General features: G+C 47.5%; 1 protein-coding gene across 1 annotated transcript in view; it reads right to left on the reverse strand.

The window, feature by feature from the left end:
* The window catches only part of SEC23B (SEC23 homolog B, COPII component), a 53,625-nt gene that overhangs the window by 20,731 nt on the left and 10,921 nt on the right, over window positions 1-21,973 (reverse strand). The window contains exons 5-18 of the mRNA XM_075339398.1: window positions 21,370-21,606; window positions 18,426-18,511; window positions 18,170-18,314; window positions 13,078-13,236; window positions 12,690-12,805; window positions 12,483-12,606; window positions 11,567-11,647; window positions 11,024-11,113; window positions 9,668-9,774; window positions 9,435-9,588; window positions 8,952-9,029; window positions 8,584-8,745; window positions 8,409-8,495; window positions 7,488-7,643 (exon numbers count right to left, since the gene is read on the reverse strand). Of these exons, the coding sequence (XP_075195513.1) occupies window positions 7,488-7,643; window positions 8,409-8,495; window positions 8,584-8,745; window positions 8,952-9,029; window positions 9,435-9,588; window positions 9,668-9,774; window positions 11,024-11,113; window positions 11,567-11,647; window positions 12,483-12,606; window positions 12,690-12,805; window positions 13,078-13,236; window positions 18,170-18,314; window positions 18,426-18,511; window positions 21,370-21,606 (1,782 nt within the window). The remainder of the gene's footprint in view (window positions 1-7,487; window positions 7,644-8,408; window positions 8,496-8,583; window positions 8,746-8,951; window positions 9,030-9,434; window positions 9,589-9,667; window positions 9,775-11,023; window positions 11,114-11,566; window positions 11,648-12,482; window positions 12,607-12,689; window positions 12,806-13,077; window positions 13,237-18,169; window positions 18,315-18,425; window positions 18,512-21,369; window positions 21,607-21,973) is intronic.

Genomic DNA, 21,973 nt, shown 5'->3' on the forward strand with positions numbered 1-21,973 from the left:
AGTGACAGACATGCTGCTGAGGTGGAAGCTCTGCAGCCAGAATACACTCCTGTAGAATGCCTGAGAGTGTAATAAAAGTGCACAACCAGAGGTTGTGGCTTACCAGCCCGTGCTCTCTGTGTGCCCTCCGGATTCCACCGCTCTCCTATGAAGCGTCAGCCTTCCTAACAGTATGCAGCTGCAGCATCCAGCGCCCTCCAGTGAAAGAACGCTGAGAAAATGGCGCTGGGAGAAAGGGAGGGGGCGTGTATAAGCCCACGAGCGGGAAAAACGGAGGGCAGAGAGATACAGGAAGAAATACAGGGGAGGGAACATCTCCCCAGAGAGGAGTGCCCTCCCCTCTGCTGGTCGGGCGGTGCTGTATGCAAAACATGCAGAGAAGCCAAAACCGAAACTAGGCCCAAACTGAAGCCGGGGCCTAGATTTTAAAATGCGGCCGACGAGCAGGCACCTTCGGCGCGGTTCTCAGGGGAAACCCCCAGAACCGGCCGGAATTTACAGTAACGCTAAAGCACATACTGTCCCCCTAATAAAAGTACCCGGGACCCCTGAAAAACGTCTCAATACTTAGCTTTTTGAGACGCAGGGCCATGTCCCTGAGTGGGGGTTAACGCTCCTTCCAGCAGGAACCAGACAGGGCTGCGGATGGAGACCGGTCTTCTGCAAGCAGAGAGGACCGTGGAGGCTCCCACTTCAAACAGAGCCTCGACAGAGGGTGTGAAGGAGCGCGGCATGTGAAGGCTCCAGCCTTATAAAGTCAACCTTAACAGCACCCGACAGAGTGGGGTGTGAAGGGACATGCCGGGAGTCCGGACTGGACCCGCTTTTCTTCCAAATCTTTAAAGAAGGGAATTTTGTTTACTTACCGTAAATTCCTTTTCTTCTAGCTCCAATTGGGAGACCCAGACAATTGGGTGTATAGCTATTGCCTCTGGAGGCCACACAAAGTATTACACTTAAAAGTGTAAGGCCCCTCCCCTTCTGGCTATACACCCCCAGTGGGATCACTGGCTCACCAGTTTTAGTGCCAAAGCAAGAAGGAGGAAAGCCAATAACTGGTTTAAAGACCAATTCAATCCGAGGAAACATCGGAGAACTGAACCATACCACATGAACAACATGTGTACCCGAAAAAACAGAAAAACCCCGAGAAAACAGGGCGGGTGCTGGGTCTCCCAATTGGAGCTAGAAGAAAAGGAATTTACGGTAAGTAAACAAAATTCCCTTCTTCTTTGTCGCTCCATTGGGAGACCCAGACAATTGGGATGTCCAAAAGCAATCCCTGGGTGGGTAAAAGAATACCTCATGATAGGGCCGTCAAACGGCCCTCTCCTACAGGTGGCCAACCGCCGCCTGAATGACTTATCTACCTAGGCTGGCGTCTGCCGAAGCGTAGGTATGCATCTGATAATGCTTGGTAAAAGTAAGTAGACTCGACCAGGTGGGTGCCTGACACACCTGCTGAGCCGTAGCCTGGTGCCGTAATGCCCAGGATGCACCCACGGCTCTGGTAGAATGGGCCTTCGGCCTTGAGAGAACCAGAAGCCCAGTAGAACTGTAGGTTTCAAGAATTGGTTCCTCGAGCCCCCGAGCAAGGGTGGATCTGGAAGCTTGCGACTGTTTACGCCGACCAGCGACAAGGACAAAGAGTGCATCCGGGTGGCGCAGGAGCGCCATGCGGGAAGTAGAACCTGAGTGCTCTCACCAGAACCAACAGATGCAAATCTTTCTGAAATTGATGGACTGGACGAGGACACAAAGAAGGTGAGGTGATATCCTGATTGATATGAAAATGGGATACCACCTTAGGGAGAAATTCCGGAACCGGACGCAGAACTACCCTGTCCTGGTGAAGGACCAGGAAGGGAGTTTGTATGAGAGCGTTGCTAGCTCGGAAACTCTCCTAAGAGACGAGACCGTTACTAGAAGGCCACTTCCCGTGAAAAACGGGAAGGGAGACATCCTTCAAAGGCTCGAAAGGCGGCATCTGGAGAGCAATTAGAACCTTGTTCAGATCTCAGGGCTCTAACGGCCGCTTGTACGGAGTGCTGAGAAGACAAACTCCCCGTAGGAACGTGCGTACCTGAGGAAGTCGTCGTTTCTGAAAAAATACAGATAGCGCTGAGACTTGTCCCTAAAGGGAACTGAGCGACAACCCATTTTCCTACCTAGATTGCAGGAAGGAAGGAAACATAGACGATGCAACCGGCCAGGGAGAAACACCCTGCGCCGAGCACCGAGATAAGAACATCTTCCACGTCCTGTGGTCAATCTTGGCGGACGTTGGTATGCTAGCCTGTCTCATGGTGGCAACCACGTCCTGAGGTAATCCTGACGACACTAGGTTCCAGGACTCAATGCCACACCATCCGGTTGAGGGCCGTAGAATTCAAATGGAAGAATGGCCCTTGAGACAGCCAGTCTGATTGGTCTGGTAGTGCCCCCGGTTAGCCTACCGTGAGGCACCACAGAACCGAGTACCACAACATCCTCGGCCAATTTGTAGCGACGAGGATGGCGCGGCCGCAGTCGGTCTTGATCTAGCGCAGTACTCTGGGCAACAATGCCAGAGGTGGCACCTAAGGTAGCTGGAACTGCGACCAATGCTGAACTAAGGCGTTTGCCGCCAGAGCTCGATGATTGTGAAACCGTGCCATGAAGCTGGCACATTGTTGTTGTGCCGTGACGCCATTAGATCGACGTCCGGCCTCTGTCAGCGGCGCCAGATCTCCTGAAACCCGTCCGGGTGAGGAGACCATACTCTTTCGGCCACACCTCAGCGACTTAGGAAGTCAGCTTCCTAGTTTCCACACTTGGGATGTGAATTGTGGATATGGTGGATGCCGTGTCTTCCACCCACATCAGAACCTGCCGGACTTCCTGGAAGGCTTGCCGGTTGCGCGTTCTTCCTTGGTGGTTGATGTATGCCACCGCTGTGGAGCTGTCCGACTGAAGTCGGATATGCTTGCTTTCCAGCCGCTGTTGGAAGGATTGTAGGGCAAGATACACTGCTCTGTGTTCAAGAACATTGATCTGAAGAGTGGACTCTTGCTGAGTCCACGTACCCTGAGCGCTGTAGTGGAGAAAAACTGCTCCCCACCCTGATAGACTCGCGTCTGTCGTAACTATCGCCCAGGACGGGGATAGGAAGGACCTTCTTTTTGACCAAGAGGTGAGAAGAAGCCACCACCGTAGAGATTCCTTGGCCGCCTGAGAAAGAACGACGACTCTGTTGAGGGACGTCGACTCCTCGTCCCATTGGCGGAGAATGTCCCATTGTAGTGGACGCAGTAAAACTGCGCGAAAGGAACTGCCTCCATTGCTACCATCTTACGTAGGAAGTGCATGAGGCGTCTGAATGTGTGCGACTGGTTCTTAAAGAAGAGCTTGCAGCCCGTAGTGAATGCTGTTTGTCTAGCGGCAGCTTCACTATCGCTGAGAGAGTAAGAAACTCTATGCCTAGATATGTTATCGATAGGGTCGGGGTCGGATCTGACTTTAAAAAGTTGATGATCCACCCAAAACTCTAGAGAGTCTCCAGCGCAACGTTCGGGCAGTGTTGGCATGTTTCCTAAGAGAGTGCCTTGACAAGTAGATCGTCTAAATACGGGACCACAGAGTGACCCTGAGAGTGCAGGACTGTGACTACTGCTGCCCTGACCTTGGCGAAGACCAGTTGGACTGTCGCTAGCCGGAAGGTAGAGCTACGAACAGAGGGTGTTCGTCTCCTATAACGAAGCGTAGAAACGCTAGTGCTCTGGATCAATCGGCACGTGTGGATAAGCATCCTTGATGCCTAATGATGCTAGGAAATATCCTTGGGACCTTGAGGCGATGACATGGCGGAGGGATTCCATCCGGAACCGCCTGGTGTCCACGAGCTTGCTGAGCATTTTTAGATCCAGAACGGGACGGAACGGCCCGTTGTTATAGGTACCGCAAAGAATTTGGGGTAAAAACCGTGACCTTGTTCCTGAAGAGGAACGGGGGTCATCACTCTTTCTGCCTATAGAGTGCACCCTGTTTGCAGAAGAGCAGCGGCCCGGCCGGGAGGTGGAGAAATTCTGAAGAATCGAGTTGGAGGACGAGAAGTGAGCTCTATCCTGTACCCGTGAGACAGAATGTCTCACACTCAATGGTCATTGACCTATGGCAGCTAAATATCGCCAAGGCGGGAGAGCCTGCTACCGACCGAGGCCGCAAGTCATGAGGAAGCCGCCTTGGAAGCAGGTTTTCAGACTGTCGCTTTTTTGGGCGAGACTGAGCCCGCTAAGAATCTTAGCTCCTCTGATCCTTTTGAGTCCACATTGGACGAGGAAAAATGGGACCTGCCCGAGCCTCGAAAAGGCCGAAAACCCCGACTGCCTCTTGCTCTGTTGGGGTTTGTTGTGTCCGGGCTGAGGAAAGGATGAATCCTTACCCCTGGACTGTTTGATGGTTACATCCAACGCTCACCAAACAGTCGGTCAGCAGAAAAAGGCAACTGGTTAGGCAACCTTTTTTGGAAGCAGAATCTGCCTTCCATTCACTTAACGAGCAGACCAGGCTCTGCTTAAAAACACGGAGTAGCGGAGGCTACCGCCGCACGGTTCGCAGAGTCCAGGACAACCTGAATCGCGTAAGAAACAAATGCAGACATTTGAGAGGTTAAGGATGCCACCTGCGGCACAGATGTACGTGTAACCGTGTCAATCTGTGTAAGACAAGCTGAAATAGCTTGGAGTGCCCCAAGGGAGAGAATGCCGGAGCCAACGGTGCGCCGACAGCCTCATAGATGGCTTTCGACCAGAGATCCATCTGTCTGTCAGTGGCATCTTTGAGTTTGCAGTTCCATCTCCCACTGCAACTATGGATCTAGCTACAAGCCTGGAGATTGGAGGATGCCGCTCGGGACATTGGGTCCAGTCCTTGACCAAGTCAGGGGACAGGGATAACGTGTATCCTAAGCCGTTTGGAGAAGCGCATATCTGGATAAGCGTGGTGTTCCTGGACTGCCTCTCTGAAGGCAGAGTGGTCCAGAAAAATACGTGAAGCTGACTCCTCCACTGGAGGAGCTGTGAGAAATAACCCACATTCTATAGATGGACGCTATAAGATTATTTACTATGGCGTCACAATCAGGTGTATCCAGATTGAGAGCGGTCTCAGGATCAGAATCCTGAGCCGCTACTTCCGCCTCATTACACAGCGAGTCCTTCTGTTAGGACCCTGATGAAACCGAGGCCGCTCATAGCGAGCCCACTTAGGCTGTCTGGGACTGACGTCCGTGCAGAGCCGTGACTCTGGGATGCGTGTGACATTCCCGGAGCTGTTAGTTATTCACACTGAGGGGGGCCATGGATCAATGATTCAACAGTGCCCATATTGTGAGAGACATGTCCGGACTGCTAGGCTTCTAGTATCATAGCCATAGTCTCAGAAAAACTGTCAGTAAATACTGCAGACACCGTCCTCATCCCCTGGCCATTAGTGCATACAATGGGAGTCTATGTACCTGCCGGCCGTATAGCCGTACATGCTGTACCAGCTGTATAGAAAAACATGTGGTTCTGCACCTTTGTTTTACACAGAGAATATGCTGATAACTCCTCCGCATAATCCAGGAGGGTATATACAACGTGCGACCAAACAGTGCAATGTATATAGTACAAGCATATCTATAAGTGCACTTCTGCACTAGTGGGGTTAGCACCACAGGTGCTGCTTAACGCCTGTTACAGCGATTGTGTGACTATCAGAATGCCAGGGTCTTCCACACTTGTCTCTGTATCGTACAGAAACTGACACTAATGGCTGCCGGTGTCCTTGTAGAGAAGGAAGCCGTGGGCGTGCCTGAGAAAGTGCGGGAATCCGGATTCACAGTGCACACAGTGAGAGGGGTGGAGTATGCAAAACATACTCCAGCTCTCAGCTCTGCTCTATGCAGCGTCACGCCCCTACCCTGACTGTCAGGGCTGTGGGCGGTAACGAAGGGAGACTAGGCCCAGAAGCCGGGGACTCGAGTTAACAGCGCGGCCGCCGTAAAAGCGCGGGCCGCGCTGAAGTCCCCGGCGCACCACAAGTGCCAGCCGCGCCGCTGCCAGCGGCCGGCGCGACCGATTCCTGGAAGTGGCCAGCGTCCCGCCCCTCTCCTGACTGGCAGGTCTGGGGGCGGGAACGAACGGAAGCAGGCCGCAAAAGCCGGGGACTCTAGTTATCAGCGCGGCCGCCGTAAAAGCGCAGGCCGCGCTGAAGTCCCCGGCGCACTACAAGTGCCAGCCGCGCCGCAGTCCCAGCGGCCGGCGCGACCAATTCCCATAAGTGAGCCTGCTTCAGCAAAGCTGAATGAGGCCATGGCACAGGCGCCGCAGCGCTGATGTCCCCCGGCGCACTACAACACCCAGCATGCTGCGGTGTGAGCGCCAAATGCACGGGGACACAGAGTACCTTGAGGAAGCAGGGCCATGTCCCTGATGTACTCCGCTCCATCCAGCATCTTCTCCAGGGGCTGTAGATGGAGCACGGTCTCAGTGCCTGGAGACCGGTAAATCCCACTTCACCCAGAGCCCTGTAAAAAGGGATGGGGAAGGAATCAGCATGTGGGCTCCTGCCGCCGTACCCGCAATGGGTACCTCAACCTTACAAACACCTCCGACATACAGTGGGGTGAGAAGGGAGCATGCTGGGGACACTATATGTGTCCTCTTTTCTTCCATCCGACATAGTCAGCAGCTGCTGCTGACTAAAAAGTGGAGCTATGCGTGGATGTGTTGCCTCCTTCGCACAAAGCACAAAACTGGTGAGCCAGTGATCCCACTGGGGGTGTATAGCCAGAAGGGGAGGGGCCTTACACTTTTAAGTGTAATACTTTGTGTGGCCTCCAGAGGCAATAGCTATACACCCAATTGTCTGGGTCTCCCAATGGAGCGACAAAGAAATTAAAATAAAAAAATATCAGAGAATGCAAGTGTGTGTATCCTCCTGAAACACAAAGCATTGAACTGGGTAGATTGTCATCCAGGGGGTGTATATAGCCCGGAGGGAGGAGCTACACGTTTGAGTGTAGTACTTTGTGTGTCCTCCGGAGGCAGAAGCTATACACCCATGGGTTGGGTCTCCCATAAGGAACGATAAAGAAGAAAAAAAAAAAAAAAAAAAAAAGAATTCGCCTTGCCGCTGGCTGTTAGGACAAAAAATTGGCCAGATTTTGTGAGCCTAAGTTTCTCAATTTTTACATGTTTCTCATAGCAATAATGCAGGTCTATATTCCCATATTCATTGTTCCACATATCATAGCGCTACAGAGTGCAACTGTCTCCTTTTTGGAGCGCGATTTATGGTGTAGCACATTGAGGAACACAACATGCTTAAGATTCATGAAAAAGTGTGAACCTCTTCATGAATCAGGTGTCTGACTCCACCCATGCCACCTCATCAAGACTGGCGGGAAAATTGACGGTCTTCATGAATTGGGGGCCTATGAGAGCCTCAACAATAAAATGACTTACTTGGCTGCCTCCATGTTCTGTATTGATGTAGCGGGGCATAGGGAATCTGCTCTGTAAAATTTCCTGGGCATCATCTAGTGGTGCTTGAAGAAGATGCTTAAAGTTCTCATACTCTGGCATGTCCTGGTAACCGGCTTTTCTCCACTGTGCAATAGTCTGGAGGAATAAAAATATTATTAAATATATTACACACACCTATCTATTATATGTAGAGAACTATATGTAGTTTATATGTATATATTATATATTCATTACACACACACACACACACACTTCTATTAACAGTACCAGACCTATCCATAGGTAGCGTGCGGTACTGCTGCTCAGCTTCTGACTGATCTGTAGTACCAGTATTGTAGATAAGCTTGGCACATCTGTGCAAATAGGATCCAATCCCGTGGATACCCAATATAGACTATTGGCAGTCAAATAGAAGAATTAATGATATATTGAACATCCAGACTATATATAGCGGACGTTTCGGTCCGGCATGGACCTTCATCAGTGCTCACTGTTCCAGTCTGAGTCTGTTCAGTAAGTTATTAATTCTTCTATTTGAGTGCCAAGTGTCTATGATCTGCAGTACCAGACAAAGGTCTGTTTTGCACTGGTTTTGGGAGAAAGTTAGCTTTTTTTTCCCCTTTGCAAGCCCTTTAAAATAAGGAGGTTCTCTACACTATTACCTTTTATCACTGATCGTCTAAGGTTAGCTGCATGGTTTGTAGCTGTAATATGGGCACAAATCATACACTTGTTCTACAATGTGTATAACAGAGCCCACATTACATCTCTAAACCATGCTAATAATTGTATTGATTTTAGTTTGATCTGCACTTTATTTTAAGTGCATTGAGAAACATGGAGGAATTATTCAGCGCAAACATTCTAGTTGTTGATTACCACCGAGAATGCAAAACCTACCTCTCCAAGGTAGATGACAATCTGAAAGAACGTGTCCATAAGCAGAATCCTGTCGGCTAAAATGCTACTGCTGTCCAATAAAACAGGCTGTAAACGGAAAAGAAACCAGGAGGATAAGTAAAGCACAGGATTTCCACCCATATAAAGCCATGAAGTGCAGATTGCATCCCCTTACCTCTGGAGGACCATAGAAAGAGTAAGAGTACAGAATGGGCTGGATCATGATCAGGGACTGGGTCAGGTCTTGTCGGGCGAAGTGATGCCGATAGTAAGACGACTCATCTGGACTGTTATTAAACACTTGCAGGAACGGAGATCTTCTCAAGTGGAACATGAACTGTAACAAAATGCGGAAATATTCAGTATGGAGCTTTTACACACAAAACAAAATATATCTTTAGAGAACAACATTTCCGTACACAGTAGCTAAAAGTACAGCATTTCTAAACTTTTCCAGGGTAAGCCTAGAGGCAAGGAAGGTTCAGGAATGACTGGAGAATTCATGACATTTTTACAATGACAGAGAAGAAAAATGGCCATTACCTGAGGGTAAAGCGAGAACGTGTCTGAAAGCCTGAAGGAGGTGGGATCATCCTTGTTGTATTGTCCAAACTTCTGGCACTGAAATAAGTAATTCATTTACTTCTTTACATTCAGAAAAACGAGGAGCCAAGTCACACGGATACAGACTGTACTTGTGCCATTATTAGGGAGACTATATCATCATTGTATACTGTGCTGTGCAGGACCGGCAGGCACTGAATGTGGGCACATGCACCCTGTGATTCATGGTCAATCACAGAAAAAAGCCATCAAGATTGCCTTTTATTTCCCTGCAAATCCACAATGGACAATCTATTACAAGGCCATATTTATGCAATAATTACTTTTTTGGTTTGGTTATGGGCATAAAACTATACATTCACATTAAGATGATGTTACAAGCTATTGCTGGAAGGTGAAGTTACAGTCGCCTTTTCTATCACGTAACTGGTGTATTTTATATGAGGATTACATGACACTTACAAGTCTGATGAGTTGTCGGTCCAACCATCGCAGAACATCAGGTCCCTCTTCTGTCTCGGCCCTATAGACCCCTAGACGAGCCATGAGCACCGCTGCTGCCTCCTGATCAAAGGCGGCCTCAATGTGCTGGAGCTGTGTCTGCGCGTCGGCCCAGCTACAGGAGAAAAGGCAGACGTTACCGCATGTCCCACAGGAGGCATTGGGGCTTCAAACACTGGAGAGCAGACACTTACTTCCGGGCAATGGTGGTGACTCGGATACGTTTCTGTGTGCTGGAATGCTGGTACTGAGTGACAAACTGAATAGCCCCACGACCTCCTTGAGGAATGGGTGCGTTGTGCTGAAAACACACAAAAATTGTTTTCCAATTAAACAGTTGTTGGGATCTAAACAGATTTATCGAAAAATACTTTAAGTAATGATTTTAAGTGTTTCTGTGATCAGATGTTACAGTGGTGGCGTATTTACTTATCTATGAAAGTATATTTTTATTAGTGCCGGGGTTTTAAATACTTAAAATCACTGGTCATAGCGCCATTCACATCCTCTTTGGAGCCATATGACCGCAATTCAACGTAGCCGGCTCGTATAATATCTTCTGTATGGAAAGGTAGCTGCTTTCCAAATATAAAGACTGTCATGCACATTAGGTGGCGGTTGGACGAACGATGGTTTGGCTGACAGACATCTCAGCTGACTCCGATACACAGGAGCGTTCGCTCGGCTGAGCAGTGTATCTCCACGAGAACAATGCGTTTTTGGCAGTCAGAAATCAGATATACGCAATGGATATCTCCCTGACCAGTCAGCTGGCGCACCCATACACATTAGACAGTCGGCTAGACTACACTATCAAAGCAGCCGTGTCACCCGAGTAGTCTAAACTGGATTCACATGATTCAGAAGAGAACCAAAGCAGGACAGCGAACCAAAGAAGAGGCAATCACTATGTATGTCAGTACATGCACAGCCCTTAGGCCCTCCGACCTAGCAGCATTCACATGTGTATGACAAAATCCCCTGCCTAACCAGCCCTGTAGAATGGTAATTAATGCCTTGACTATTCACAGGGGCGTCATTTCCCCAGACTAGTTGGCCCCCTTTCCATGTTATCACGCCCCTGTGAGCATGAAAACATGATTTCCAAGAGTTGGTGTCATCGCAAATCCTGTAATCTCGTGCATGCGCACAGCTCATTTTGGCAGCCTCAGAAGTCGGGTGTATACGTCCTGGCTTCAGAGAGCACTTCCAATCACGTGCATTTGATTATCCAGGCTGATGTTATGTGAGCACACCTCAATGAAGTGGCACAAGCCTGGCTAACCACTAGAAGAGCCTGGAACGGTGGGAGGCATGGAGATTTGCTGGCCTCAAGTCCATTGGTCACAGATGACCGACCTGGCTGGCAGACCGGAGTCCTGAGAATCCTGTGTTTCATTACTGAGCAGTGTATTGCTTGCCAAGTAAAATTGCTACATTGATCATAAAAACAGGTGTACAAAAAATGAGAAGTACAATAAATGGAGAAGACTTACCACTTATTACATACACAAAACATTTCAATGTAAACCACAGTGAAGTAAACTTACTTGGTTCACCACCTCAAAGTACAAGGCGAGAGTTGTTGATGGATCCACACTGCATATTTTCCACTGACACGTCCCACCAACGCCAAGTTCCTAAGACATACATAAAAATGCTGTAATAATCTTCCGTGAGGATCAGTAGACTGGAGGATAGGTAATTTGGTGCAAAGGGACAAGGAGCAAAATAATGGAGGGACTGGGACCGCTAAATAACAAGAGGGGGTGCAGCAGGTGCTGTAATACATGCTTGCTTGTTCTCATTGGGATAATTAACAGATGTTTTAGGTTAAAAAGGCTGTCCTAATGACAATTCATAGCAAGTTCTTGCATGGCAGATTGGTTACAGAAGTTTCTTTAATGGTATCATTTATCTATATAGTGTTGCACTTCTTGCAGAAATAACCCAAGTAAATTTTCAGTCTGACATTTATCCAATAAATTTGACGCATGTGAATATTGTCTTTAATGTGTCTGAAGGATGTAATAGTGTCATTACCAAAAAAAATAAAAAAATTTAAAAAAAAAAAAAAAGTTAATTTTACTTACATTTTCTGAAATGCATGGACTTTTCACATTTAAGGAAACACAGGGCCCAATAGCTCCTGATATTTTCAGCTCTCTTGACGTCTATTGGAGAAACAGTACATTTATTAAAAGACCTTAATAAAAAAAATTGTTACTAAAATAAAATGGCTTAAAAAAAAAAAAAAAAAAATATATTATATTATATATAATTTTTTTTTTCCTTCTTCTATCTTATCCCCTCATCCAAAATAGGAAAACCCATAAAAATGTTTACATGACATTATTAGTTTTGATTGCTTATGGTGCAATCATATTCCGTGGCGACATTATCTGCAGGTGTCGCCATCATGGGTCCCATTGGGCTTCACAATCTAAACTTGTTATTAGTATGTCTTTAGGGGATCACGAGAAGAACATACTAACTCCTTGCAGTTGTCCCCAGCAATGCAACAATACTCCGCTCCAGGCCTCATGCTGCCCATTGATTATAGCTACCAACTAAAGTGATTGTAATCCACTATAGAACGAGAGGAGTTGTCCCAACAGTACATGCCAACAATTATCTGTGGATTTCAGCTTTAGTTTACATACAAACGCTTTCTTCTTAGATCTTTGCAACTACTTTAACTTTATCAAACACCATTGTATTGAATGTGTGTACTGAAGGTTCAAGTAGACAAAAGCTGTAGATGCTTGAATAAGGCCCATTTCACACATTTGGCATTTCGCCGGATTTGTCACACTCCAGTACAGTGTTAATACTGTACAATGGCAGCACGGCAACCTCCGGTCACATGCCATGATGCCATTGTACTGTATTACACTGTACTGGAGTGGGTCATATCCAGCAAAATGCCGGATGTGTGAAACGGGTCTGAAGATATTCGAAAGTGAGTGACTGAAGTTACCGACCTGTAACATTACGTTGCAGACTCACCTTAACTTCGAGGTTAGCACCGAAGGCCATTTTGAAAGCTCCATTTAAATCTTTACTGAAGACTCGCTGGAAGGTTTGCTTAAACAGAGATGTATTGAAAGAATCTCCGATCACAATCTGACCCCTAAAGAAAACACAATAATAAGTGACTCTTGTGCAGACAAGCAACAGATCCAGGTCCCATTATGGGAGGCTGCGGCACCCTACCCGGTGAGGTTAGAGCAGCACTTCATCTCCAGAAGACCCGTCTGGTCCAGAGCACAGGCGTAAATGTCAATGCAATGTCCGTTTGCTGCAGTCCGGTTTGCCAAACCTTCATAATGCTGTGTACAGAGAACAGAGACCTGTCAGTATACCTACACACCGCTTAATACACTTTCTTAGATCAGTGTATATATGTGCACAAAGCTAAATTCGCAGAATATGAGATTTATTTCAGCAGTCCGCTCTTAACAAGAGATTATTATCCCCGTTCACGCATATAAAAGATTCCTTACACACAGCCCACACTGTGCATTCCTCAGGGGGGAAAGAAAACACTATTGTCTGACAATGAATACATCTCCTTATACACAAGAAATTCAATGGTTCATGCCTTAGTAGCTTTCTTCATAAGACGAGCATTATCCTTCTCAATGTCGTGCCAGGAACGAATTGGCGTTTTCAGTTCATCCCCAACAACCATCCCTGGTCCTTGTGTGGGTGGCCCTCCGGTAAATAACATGATCCTGGCGCCAGTGTTGGGTAACGTTCCCTAGAGAGAAGGTTCAGAGGTAAAAATCATAAATTCATTCACATAAACCTGACAATTAGTTATTCCATCAGGTGGAAATGTTAGTATCACAATTTGTATACGCCTTAGCACAGTCAGGCTTCATTTCAGGTTCCACGTAAAGGATTGGTCACATGCTGTATTTCTCCAGTGTTTCTGTACCAGCAACATTTCCTGAAGTCTCATGCACATGCTGCTTATTTTTTCTTTGTTCAAATTTGCAATCACAATATATATATATATATATATATATATATATATATATATATATATATATATATATATATATATATATATATATATATATATACATACACATATATACACTAGAAGGTGGCCCGATTCTACGCATCGGGTATTCTAGAATTTACGTATTGTGTAGTTCATGTATGATTTTTGTTATATATATATATATATATATATATATATATATATATATATATTAGATGTTGTTGTGTGTAGTTACCAAGTGTTTGTGTAGGGGCTGTACATGTTCTGGGTGTTGTCTGGGTGTGATGGGGGGTGAGAGCAGTGTTGTTTGTGTGTTGCATTGTTTGTGGAGCGCTGTGTGTAGCGTTGTGTGTGTGTGTTGCGCGGTTTGTGTGTGTGTGGTGTGTTTTGGGGGGAGGTATGTTTTGTGCAATGTGTGTGTTGTGCGGTATGTGCGTATATTTGTGTGTGCAGCGTTGTCTGTGTGTGGGTGTCTGTGTAGGGCAGTTTGTGGTTCCCAGTGTGTGTGTGTGTGTGTGTGTGTGGTGTGTTGTGCAGTGCGCGTGTGTGTGTGTGTGTGTGTGTTGGGGGGAGGTGTGCACTTCCCATCGTGCTCCATCCGCCATGCTGCGCCAGCATCAGCCTCTCTGCCCCCAGCATCAGCCTCTCTGCCCCCAGCATCAGCCTCTCTGCCCCCAGCATCAGCCTCTCTGCCCCCAGCATCAGCCTCTCTGCCCCCAGCATCAGCCTCTCTGCCCCCAGCATCAGCCTCTCTGCCCCCAGCATCAGCCTCTCTGCCCCCAGCATCAGCCTCTCTGCCCCCAGCATCAGCCTCTCTGCCCCCAGCATCAGCCTCTCTGCCCCCAGCATCAGCCTCTCTGCCCCCAGCATCAGCCTCTCTGCCCCCAGCATCAGCCTCTCTGCCCCCAGCATCAGCCTCTCTGCCCCCAGCATCAGCCTCTCTGCCCCCAGCATCAGCCTCTCTGCCCCCAGCATCAGCCTCTCTGTCCCCAGCATCAGCCTCTCTGTCCCCAGCATCAGCCTCTCTCCTCCCAGCATCAGCCTCTCTCATCCCAGCATCAGCCTCTCTCATCCCAGCATCAGCCTCTCTCATCCCAGCATCAGCCTCTCTCATCCCAGCATCAGCCTCTCTCATCCCAGCATCAGCCTCTCTCATCCCAGCATCAGCCTCTCTCATCCCAGCATCAGCCTCTCTCATCCCAGCATCAGCCTCTCTCATCCCAGCATCAGCCTCTCTCATCCCAGCATCAGCCTCTCTCATCCCAGCATCAGCCTCTCTGTCCCCAGCATCAGCCTCTCTGTCCCCAGCATCAGCCTCTCCTCTCTGTCCCCAGCATCATCCTCTCTCCTCCCAGCCTCCCCCAGCATCAGCCTCTCTCCTCCCAGCCTCCCCCAGCATCAGCCTCTCTTCTTCCAGCCTCCCCCAGCATCAGCCTCTCTCCTTCCAGCCTCCCCCAGCATCAGCCTCCCTCTCCCAGCCTTCCCCAGGATCAGCCTCTCTCCTCCCAGCCTCCGTCCTCCCAGCATCAGCTTTCCCCTCCCAGCCTCCCTCAGCATCAGCCTTCCCCAGCATCAGCCTCTCTCCTCCCAGCCTCAGCCTCTCTCCTTCCCTCTCCTTCCAGCCTCCCTCAGCATCAGCCTCCCCTTCCCAGCCTTCCCCTGGATCAGCCTCTCTCCTCCCAGCCTCCTTCCTCCCAGCCTCCTTCAGCATCAGCCTCCCCCTTCCAGCCTTCCCCAAGATCAGCCTCTCTGCTCCCAGCCTCCTCCAGCCGTGCTCCTCTGGCGACACTCACACACACGATCGCATCCACTCACACACACGATCGCATACACTCACACACACAGACACTGACGATATCGCACATACGCGCTCACAGTCACAACATCCGGAGATACCACATGCTTCTGGCCATGTGATCCTCCGTCAGGTCCTGGAAGGTCACAACAGCACAGTATCGAGGCCGAGAAGCAAGCGATATCGCCGGATGCTGTGAGTGTGTGGATGCGATGTGATGTGTGTGTGAGGTGTGTGTGAGAGTGAGTGTGAGCTGATGTGTGCGTATGTGTGTGTGCGTGCGTGTGGATCTTCCGCCGCTACAGGACCTCGATGCGCTTGTAACCATGCCAACGTATCCCGTCCACACCACTCCCGTGCGAGCGGGGGATGGGGGGTACAGTACTCACCCCCCTTAACAGCCGTGTCAGTTCGGGGAATGCGCGGGGGGGGGGGGGGGGGGGGGGGGGGGGGGGGGGGGAGGGCTACTCTCCTCCGTGACAGCCCTGTCAGTTCGGGGAATGCGCGGGGGGAGGTGGGCGGGGCCAGAGCTAACGTGCGTTGCGTGAGGGGGGCGGGGCGTGGCGGGGCCGAATTGCCAATGCCTGCAGGGTGCCGGGGCGAGAGGCCAATCTGTGGGGGGGGCGGAGGCTGGGCGAGCGGCTGGCCAATCCGTGTGGGGGCGCAGCCTGGGCGAGCGGCCAATCGGTGTGGGGGGGCGGGGCCATGGCGAGCCCAGCGGCCAATCAGCTTTGTGTCACCGTAAGGACACAATGTCACCGGAAGGACACAATTTTGAAGCATGACAGACAGACAGACAGACAGAATAAGGCAAATATATATATATATATATATATATATATATATATATATATATATATATATATATATATATATATATATATATATATATATATATATATATATATATATATATATATATATATAAAACTATGTGCACTACACTTCAGAATTCGCATTGACTTTGCTGGCATAAGGATTTGCTTGCAGCTTTGTGACACGACTGCACTAAAAAAAAGCAATAAAAATGCACTGTGTGCACAGAGCCTTAAAGAATTGATGTGCTGCAGAGATAATATATATATATATATATATATATATATATATATATATATATATATATATATATATATATTATATTTTTTTTTTTTTTCTTGCAGATTTGGTGCAGAAAATACTCTGCAGCGTGTCTATTCTTTCAGCATTTTTCACAATTGAAAGCAATGAAAAATGTTTTTGTGCTGCATTTTCCCTGCCAAGTGATGCAGAAATTTCTGCAACCAAATAATAATCTTTATTTCTATAGCGCCAACATATTCTGCAGCGCTTTACAATTCAGAGGTTCATACACAAACAAACAGTTATAGAAGATACAATAACTAAAGCAAAAATAAAGACAACCATGCTCGTAAGAGCTTCACCCCGTTGCGGATTTAAGTGGGGGAGGTGACACAAGTGCTTATTTACAACAGTCCAGTCATGGTTTTGGGTGCAGTAGACTCCGACGAGTGCTTGGGATATACAGTGGAACCTTGGTTAACAAGAACAATCCGTTCTGGGAGTGTGCTTGTAAACCAAGTTACTCGTCTACCAAAGCAAGATTTCCCCACAGGAAATCATTGTAATGCAGTCCCCCTATAGTGCCAAAACACACACACACACACACACACACACACACACACACACACACACACACACACACACACACACACACACACACACACACACACACACACACACACACACACCTCACCTTCTATCGCTGGTCTCCTGGATCTTGCAGTTCGCCGGTACAGGATGTGTATCGAGTAACCATCGTGACGAGGGAGGAACTTCCGCTGCCAGAGCGCTGACGTCAAAGGCAGGAGCCACTTGCCTCTGATTGGCCAGCGCACTGCATTTTAGTAGCGGCTGACAGCGGAAATTCCTCCCTCGTCGTGTTGGTTACCCGATACAAATCCTGTAGCGGCGAACTTCAGGAATCATGAGGCTGGCGATGGAACGGAAGGAAAGGTGAGCATAATATGTGTGCGTGCTTGCGTGTGTTTGTGCGGACTGCAAGAGTGGGTTAAAGCACGGTGGATGTACAGAACCGGAAGTGTGTGCAGTGAGTATTTGCTCATACGGCAAAGCTTGCTTGTAAAGAGAGTTACAAATTTACAGCAAGGTTTGCTTGTTAAACGAAATACTCGCTAACTGGGTTACTCGTTAAGCGCGGTTCCACTGTATATGAATTGACTTTGATTAGGGAGGGTGATAGGCCACCCTAAAAAGATGTGTGTTTAGGGAGTGTCTGAAGCTGTGTAAGTTGTGGATCATCAGTTTCTTGGGGTAGAGAATTCCAGAGGATTGGTGCAGCTCGGGAAAAGTCTTGGAGCCAGGTTTGAATTAGTGGAGATGTTCGTTGAAAATCATTTGTGGAGCATAGAGAACTATGATAGGCAGAGATAAGGGTGGAGATGCAAGGGGTGCCACGCTGTTAAGGGCTTTGTGGGTGAGAACAAACTACTGAAATACAATGCAATCAAATACAAATGCTCAACGTGCGCACATACCCTTAGTGTTTTTGAAGCATTCTTCATAAGATCAAATGAATGAGGGGAAAATAAATATATATACACATTTCCAGCTGTTTTTTTGCTGCAGAAAAAAAATCTGCTGCAAATATTCAACTTGTGCACGTAACTGAGCTATGTTCACATGTTGCGTGTTTGCAGCAATATTTTTTTATAAACAAATTAAAAGCTGATTTTTAGAGTACCAGCAAAAAGGTATGAGGTTCCAGAAATCACTAACATTTCATTAGTAAATGAAGCGAAGCCTTTCCTATTGAAATGAATCTTTGATCTCGTCAATCTCGAACAAACTAATTTACAAGTAAACAATTACCTCCAACAAACCAACAGCAATAGATAAGGCCACCCCAGTGGATCTCAGTGGCCTTTTCCCCTGAGTTACAGGCCATGGGTCGCGTTGTAGTTCCCCGAGCAGGTCTGTTAAATTCATGTCAATCTTGTGAACTGGCTGCAAAAACCTAAAAACAGAGGATGGAAAAGTCATTGTTATAAAACCACTTTAACGGCCAATATGTAAGAACAGAAAGACAAAACAGTCAATATAATGCTATAGTATCCAAAAGGGCTACCTGCTTGACAAGAATGGCTGCTCCGGAGGCTGTTGTGGTCTTCCCTGTTGTGCTGCAGCAGAAGGTTTTACAAGACCCAACATGTCCTAAACAAACAAAAAAAAAAAAAAAAAAATGAAGATAAATCATTTCCAGATTGTTAGGCTATGTGTCCACGGTAGAATGTACCTGCGGATTTTTCTGCATGAAAATCCGCGACTTTCGCGGCAAATCCGCACCTTTTTTGTGCCGCGGATTTGCCACAGATTTTTTATTTTTTTTTTCCCAATTCTATAGCCAAAATCCGCAACAATAATTGACATGCTGCAGATTTTTCCGGATCAAAATCCGCGGCAAATCCGCCGCGGAAAAATCCGCAGCATGGACACAGCATTTCCAAAATGCCATAGAAATGGCTGGGAAGTGCCGCTGCTGCAGATTTTCAGGAAATCCGCGGTAAATCCGCGATAAATCCGCGGCAAAATCCGCGAGAAATCCGCAGCGTGGGCACATAGCCTTAATTTGCACCATGCAGTGTCACCAATGTAGCTCCCAATGGTCCTCAAGGAAGCCCTTTTTGGCCAAATACTTCTTCTGCAGGGTTGGCAAGATCTTGCTTGGAGCACCCTACTCACTCACATGCCAAAACGCGGAATCACCCCTTTATGACATCCATATGCCCCAAATGGGCAAGAGGTCTCCTTATAACTCCTACAAAGCATTGATACTCATGTCTCAAACACAAAACATGGGACTAGGATTCATAAAACCTTTCACAGCTGAATTCTGGTGGAAAAACTTTGAACACCTGCAAACTCTTGATGCAACTTGGCGTTTTGCCTAAATTTAACAACTATTGACATTTTTACACCAATTTCTCGGAGCTGACAAAATTGGCGGAGCTTAGACATGGCAGGATGACCATCTGTGGTGCGCCATATGGCAGAAACCTGAATGGAGTGAGATTTTTGGCGTTGCTCACAAAGGCACACACCACTCAAACACTATAGTCCTGAAGAGGTGGGCACCTTTATGAAACAGGAGCATCTGGCTCCAGCACGTCCCCTCATCAAGACTGGCGTAAACACTGATCTTCATGAATTGGGCTCAATGTGTACAAATTCAGCTTAGGACTGTAATGTGCACTGGTGGGATGGCCATATGAGGCCAATCTTTTCCATCCAAATCTAAAACATATGAGGCAAGAGTCATGAGGGTCATAATAAAGGGTTGTTCTCATGTTCTTCCTCCTGATGGTTTACAGTTTGGACTAGTACCATGGTCGCACCGCTGACTCGAGCTGTGGACCCTCGAAGTTGCAAGACAAGAAGCTTTGACTCCGCAGCATCAAAAAAGCATAAAGAGCATTGAATCAACTGTCCGGTCAGCTTCAGGTCATCACGTGCAAGCTCTAAAAGGACGGTTGCAAGCGTGCATTTCTTGCCTAGGAAACCAGCCACCTCTGATTGCCTAGGACAGGTCACTGCCCCCCGCTGCAGTCAATGAGCCATAAAACTATAGAATTACAAATCTCCAAATAGATTCTTTATAAAAACGTAAAATTTGAAAAGTTCCTTATTTTTACAAGCAGGTTATAAATGTTAAATTTAACAACATGAGATAACCCCTATAAATGCCCCTAAAGATTGGAAGCACCGAATATTACTCTCCGTCATGGAAAAGGCTTGGGCTCCAAGAGTAGACATTTCCCCACTTGTGCAGCAGAAAAGAGCTATTTGCAGGTGGCAAAGTAATACCGTATATCAAGAGCAGATTGTAGACTGTAAATGGCCATGCAATGGCTTAGGGCATAGTCACACGGGTTTTGCATTTTCATCACAGGATGAACCCGCAAAAACATTTGTTCGTTAAGTGGATTACTTTTAAATGGAACCTGTCAGCAGATTTGGGGCCTATAAGCTGCGGCCACCACCAGTGGGCTCTTTTATATACAGCATATATATGTATACAAGAGCCCAGGCCGCTGTGTAGACGTAAAAAGCACTTTATAATACTTACCTAAAACAGTCGCTGCGGTGGAGTTGGGCCATTTGGGCGTCTCCGTTCTCCGGTGCCTCCTCTTTCAGGCATCTTCATCCTCCTTCTGATGTCTCTGTACATGACGCGTCCTACGTCATCCACATTCACCAGTCCCGCGCAGGCGCACTACAATACTTTGATCTGCCCTGCTCAGGGCAGATCAAAGTGCACCTGTGCAGGACCTCAATGCCGGCGAGAGTGGATGACGTAGGACGCTTCATGCACCCCGACTTCAGAAGAAGGACGACAAAGATGGCCAAAAGAGGAGGTGCCGGCACCAGAGAACAAAGATGCTCATATGGCCCAACTCCACCGCAGCGTCTGTTTAGGCGATTATTATAAAGTGATTTTTCCGTTCTACACAGTGGCCTGGGCTCTTATATACAGCATTTTAACATGCTGTATATAAGTGCCCAGTGGTGGTGGCCACAGCTTATAGGCCCCAAAACTGGCGACAGGTTCCCTTCAAGTTTGCTGAGTAATCACTCATGTTCTGGCAGATGGAAGTGAGGAGAAGCTGTGTAAACAGGCTAATAAACAATTGATTCGGTTACAATGTAGCCGATCAGTGGACTTAAAGCCTCAGATTCTGGGTAGGACAGTACTGTTAATACGGACAAATATATATTACACACACACACACACACACACACACACACTAGAGTTTTGGTGATATTCTGGCCCTTCTACATATGTTGGGCAAGACTCACCTCACTCAAAATACAATTGTAAGAAAAGACTATCAATCAATGCTAAAAAAAAAAAAAAAATATGTACACAGCAAAAACGGCCCTGGGACGCAGTGAAGACAGCGACCTGCATCACTAGAGAGTCAGACCCAGAGGAGAATTGATTTCACCGTAATGCCCGTGGGAGTTGGTAACCACTTTATTTTTAGCAACTTCACAATAATAACAGCGCCTACCTGGATTTGCTTAGCTGTAAGATCTTTGGTTCCTCGGAAGACATAGCTTTTTGAGATCCCATCACAGTTGAGTTCGTGCACTTGAACCATTCTCCCAAATGTGATCAGTCCCACCAAGGCATCCGGAGGCAGCAGGCTGAGCGACATCTGCAGCGATTCCTTCAGGGCTTGCAAGTCTTCTTCCTCCAGGCAGGTATCAACCACATAGAGGAAAATCAGTGGAGTCTGCGGACCGCGCTGCAAATAGAAAACATACAACAGGCCTTTACTACAATAAAGTAGAACAGAAAAAAAAAAAAATCCTCATCTGACACATTACACTACGGTACCAGATCCCCGTCTGACGCATGGCACAATTCTTATACCACAGTGTAGAGTATCTGGCACTCCATGTTTTTCTTTTTGCCTGCAGATTGTTGCTCCCGGCCATACATCTGTGCAGGGAGCTACAGTCAATACGTTTAAAATTATATGGCGCTGCTATACAGGCTCCCTGCTGAAAGCGGGGGTGCTGATATATAGAAAAAAAAGTGATGGGGAGGCAGCGCTGCAAAGTGGGTCTCAGAGGTCAAAGACCCACCATACTAGTAATATCTCTTTATAA

The sequence above is a fragment of the Anomaloglossus baeobatrachus genome, chromosome 3 (genome assembly GCF_048569485.1).
Source record: "Anomaloglossus baeobatrachus isolate aAnoBae1 chromosome 3, aAnoBae1.hap1, whole genome shotgun sequence".
Classification (NCBI taxonomy): domain Eukaryota; kingdom Metazoa; phylum Chordata; class Amphibia; order Anura; family Aromobatidae; genus Anomaloglossus; species Anomaloglossus baeobatrachus.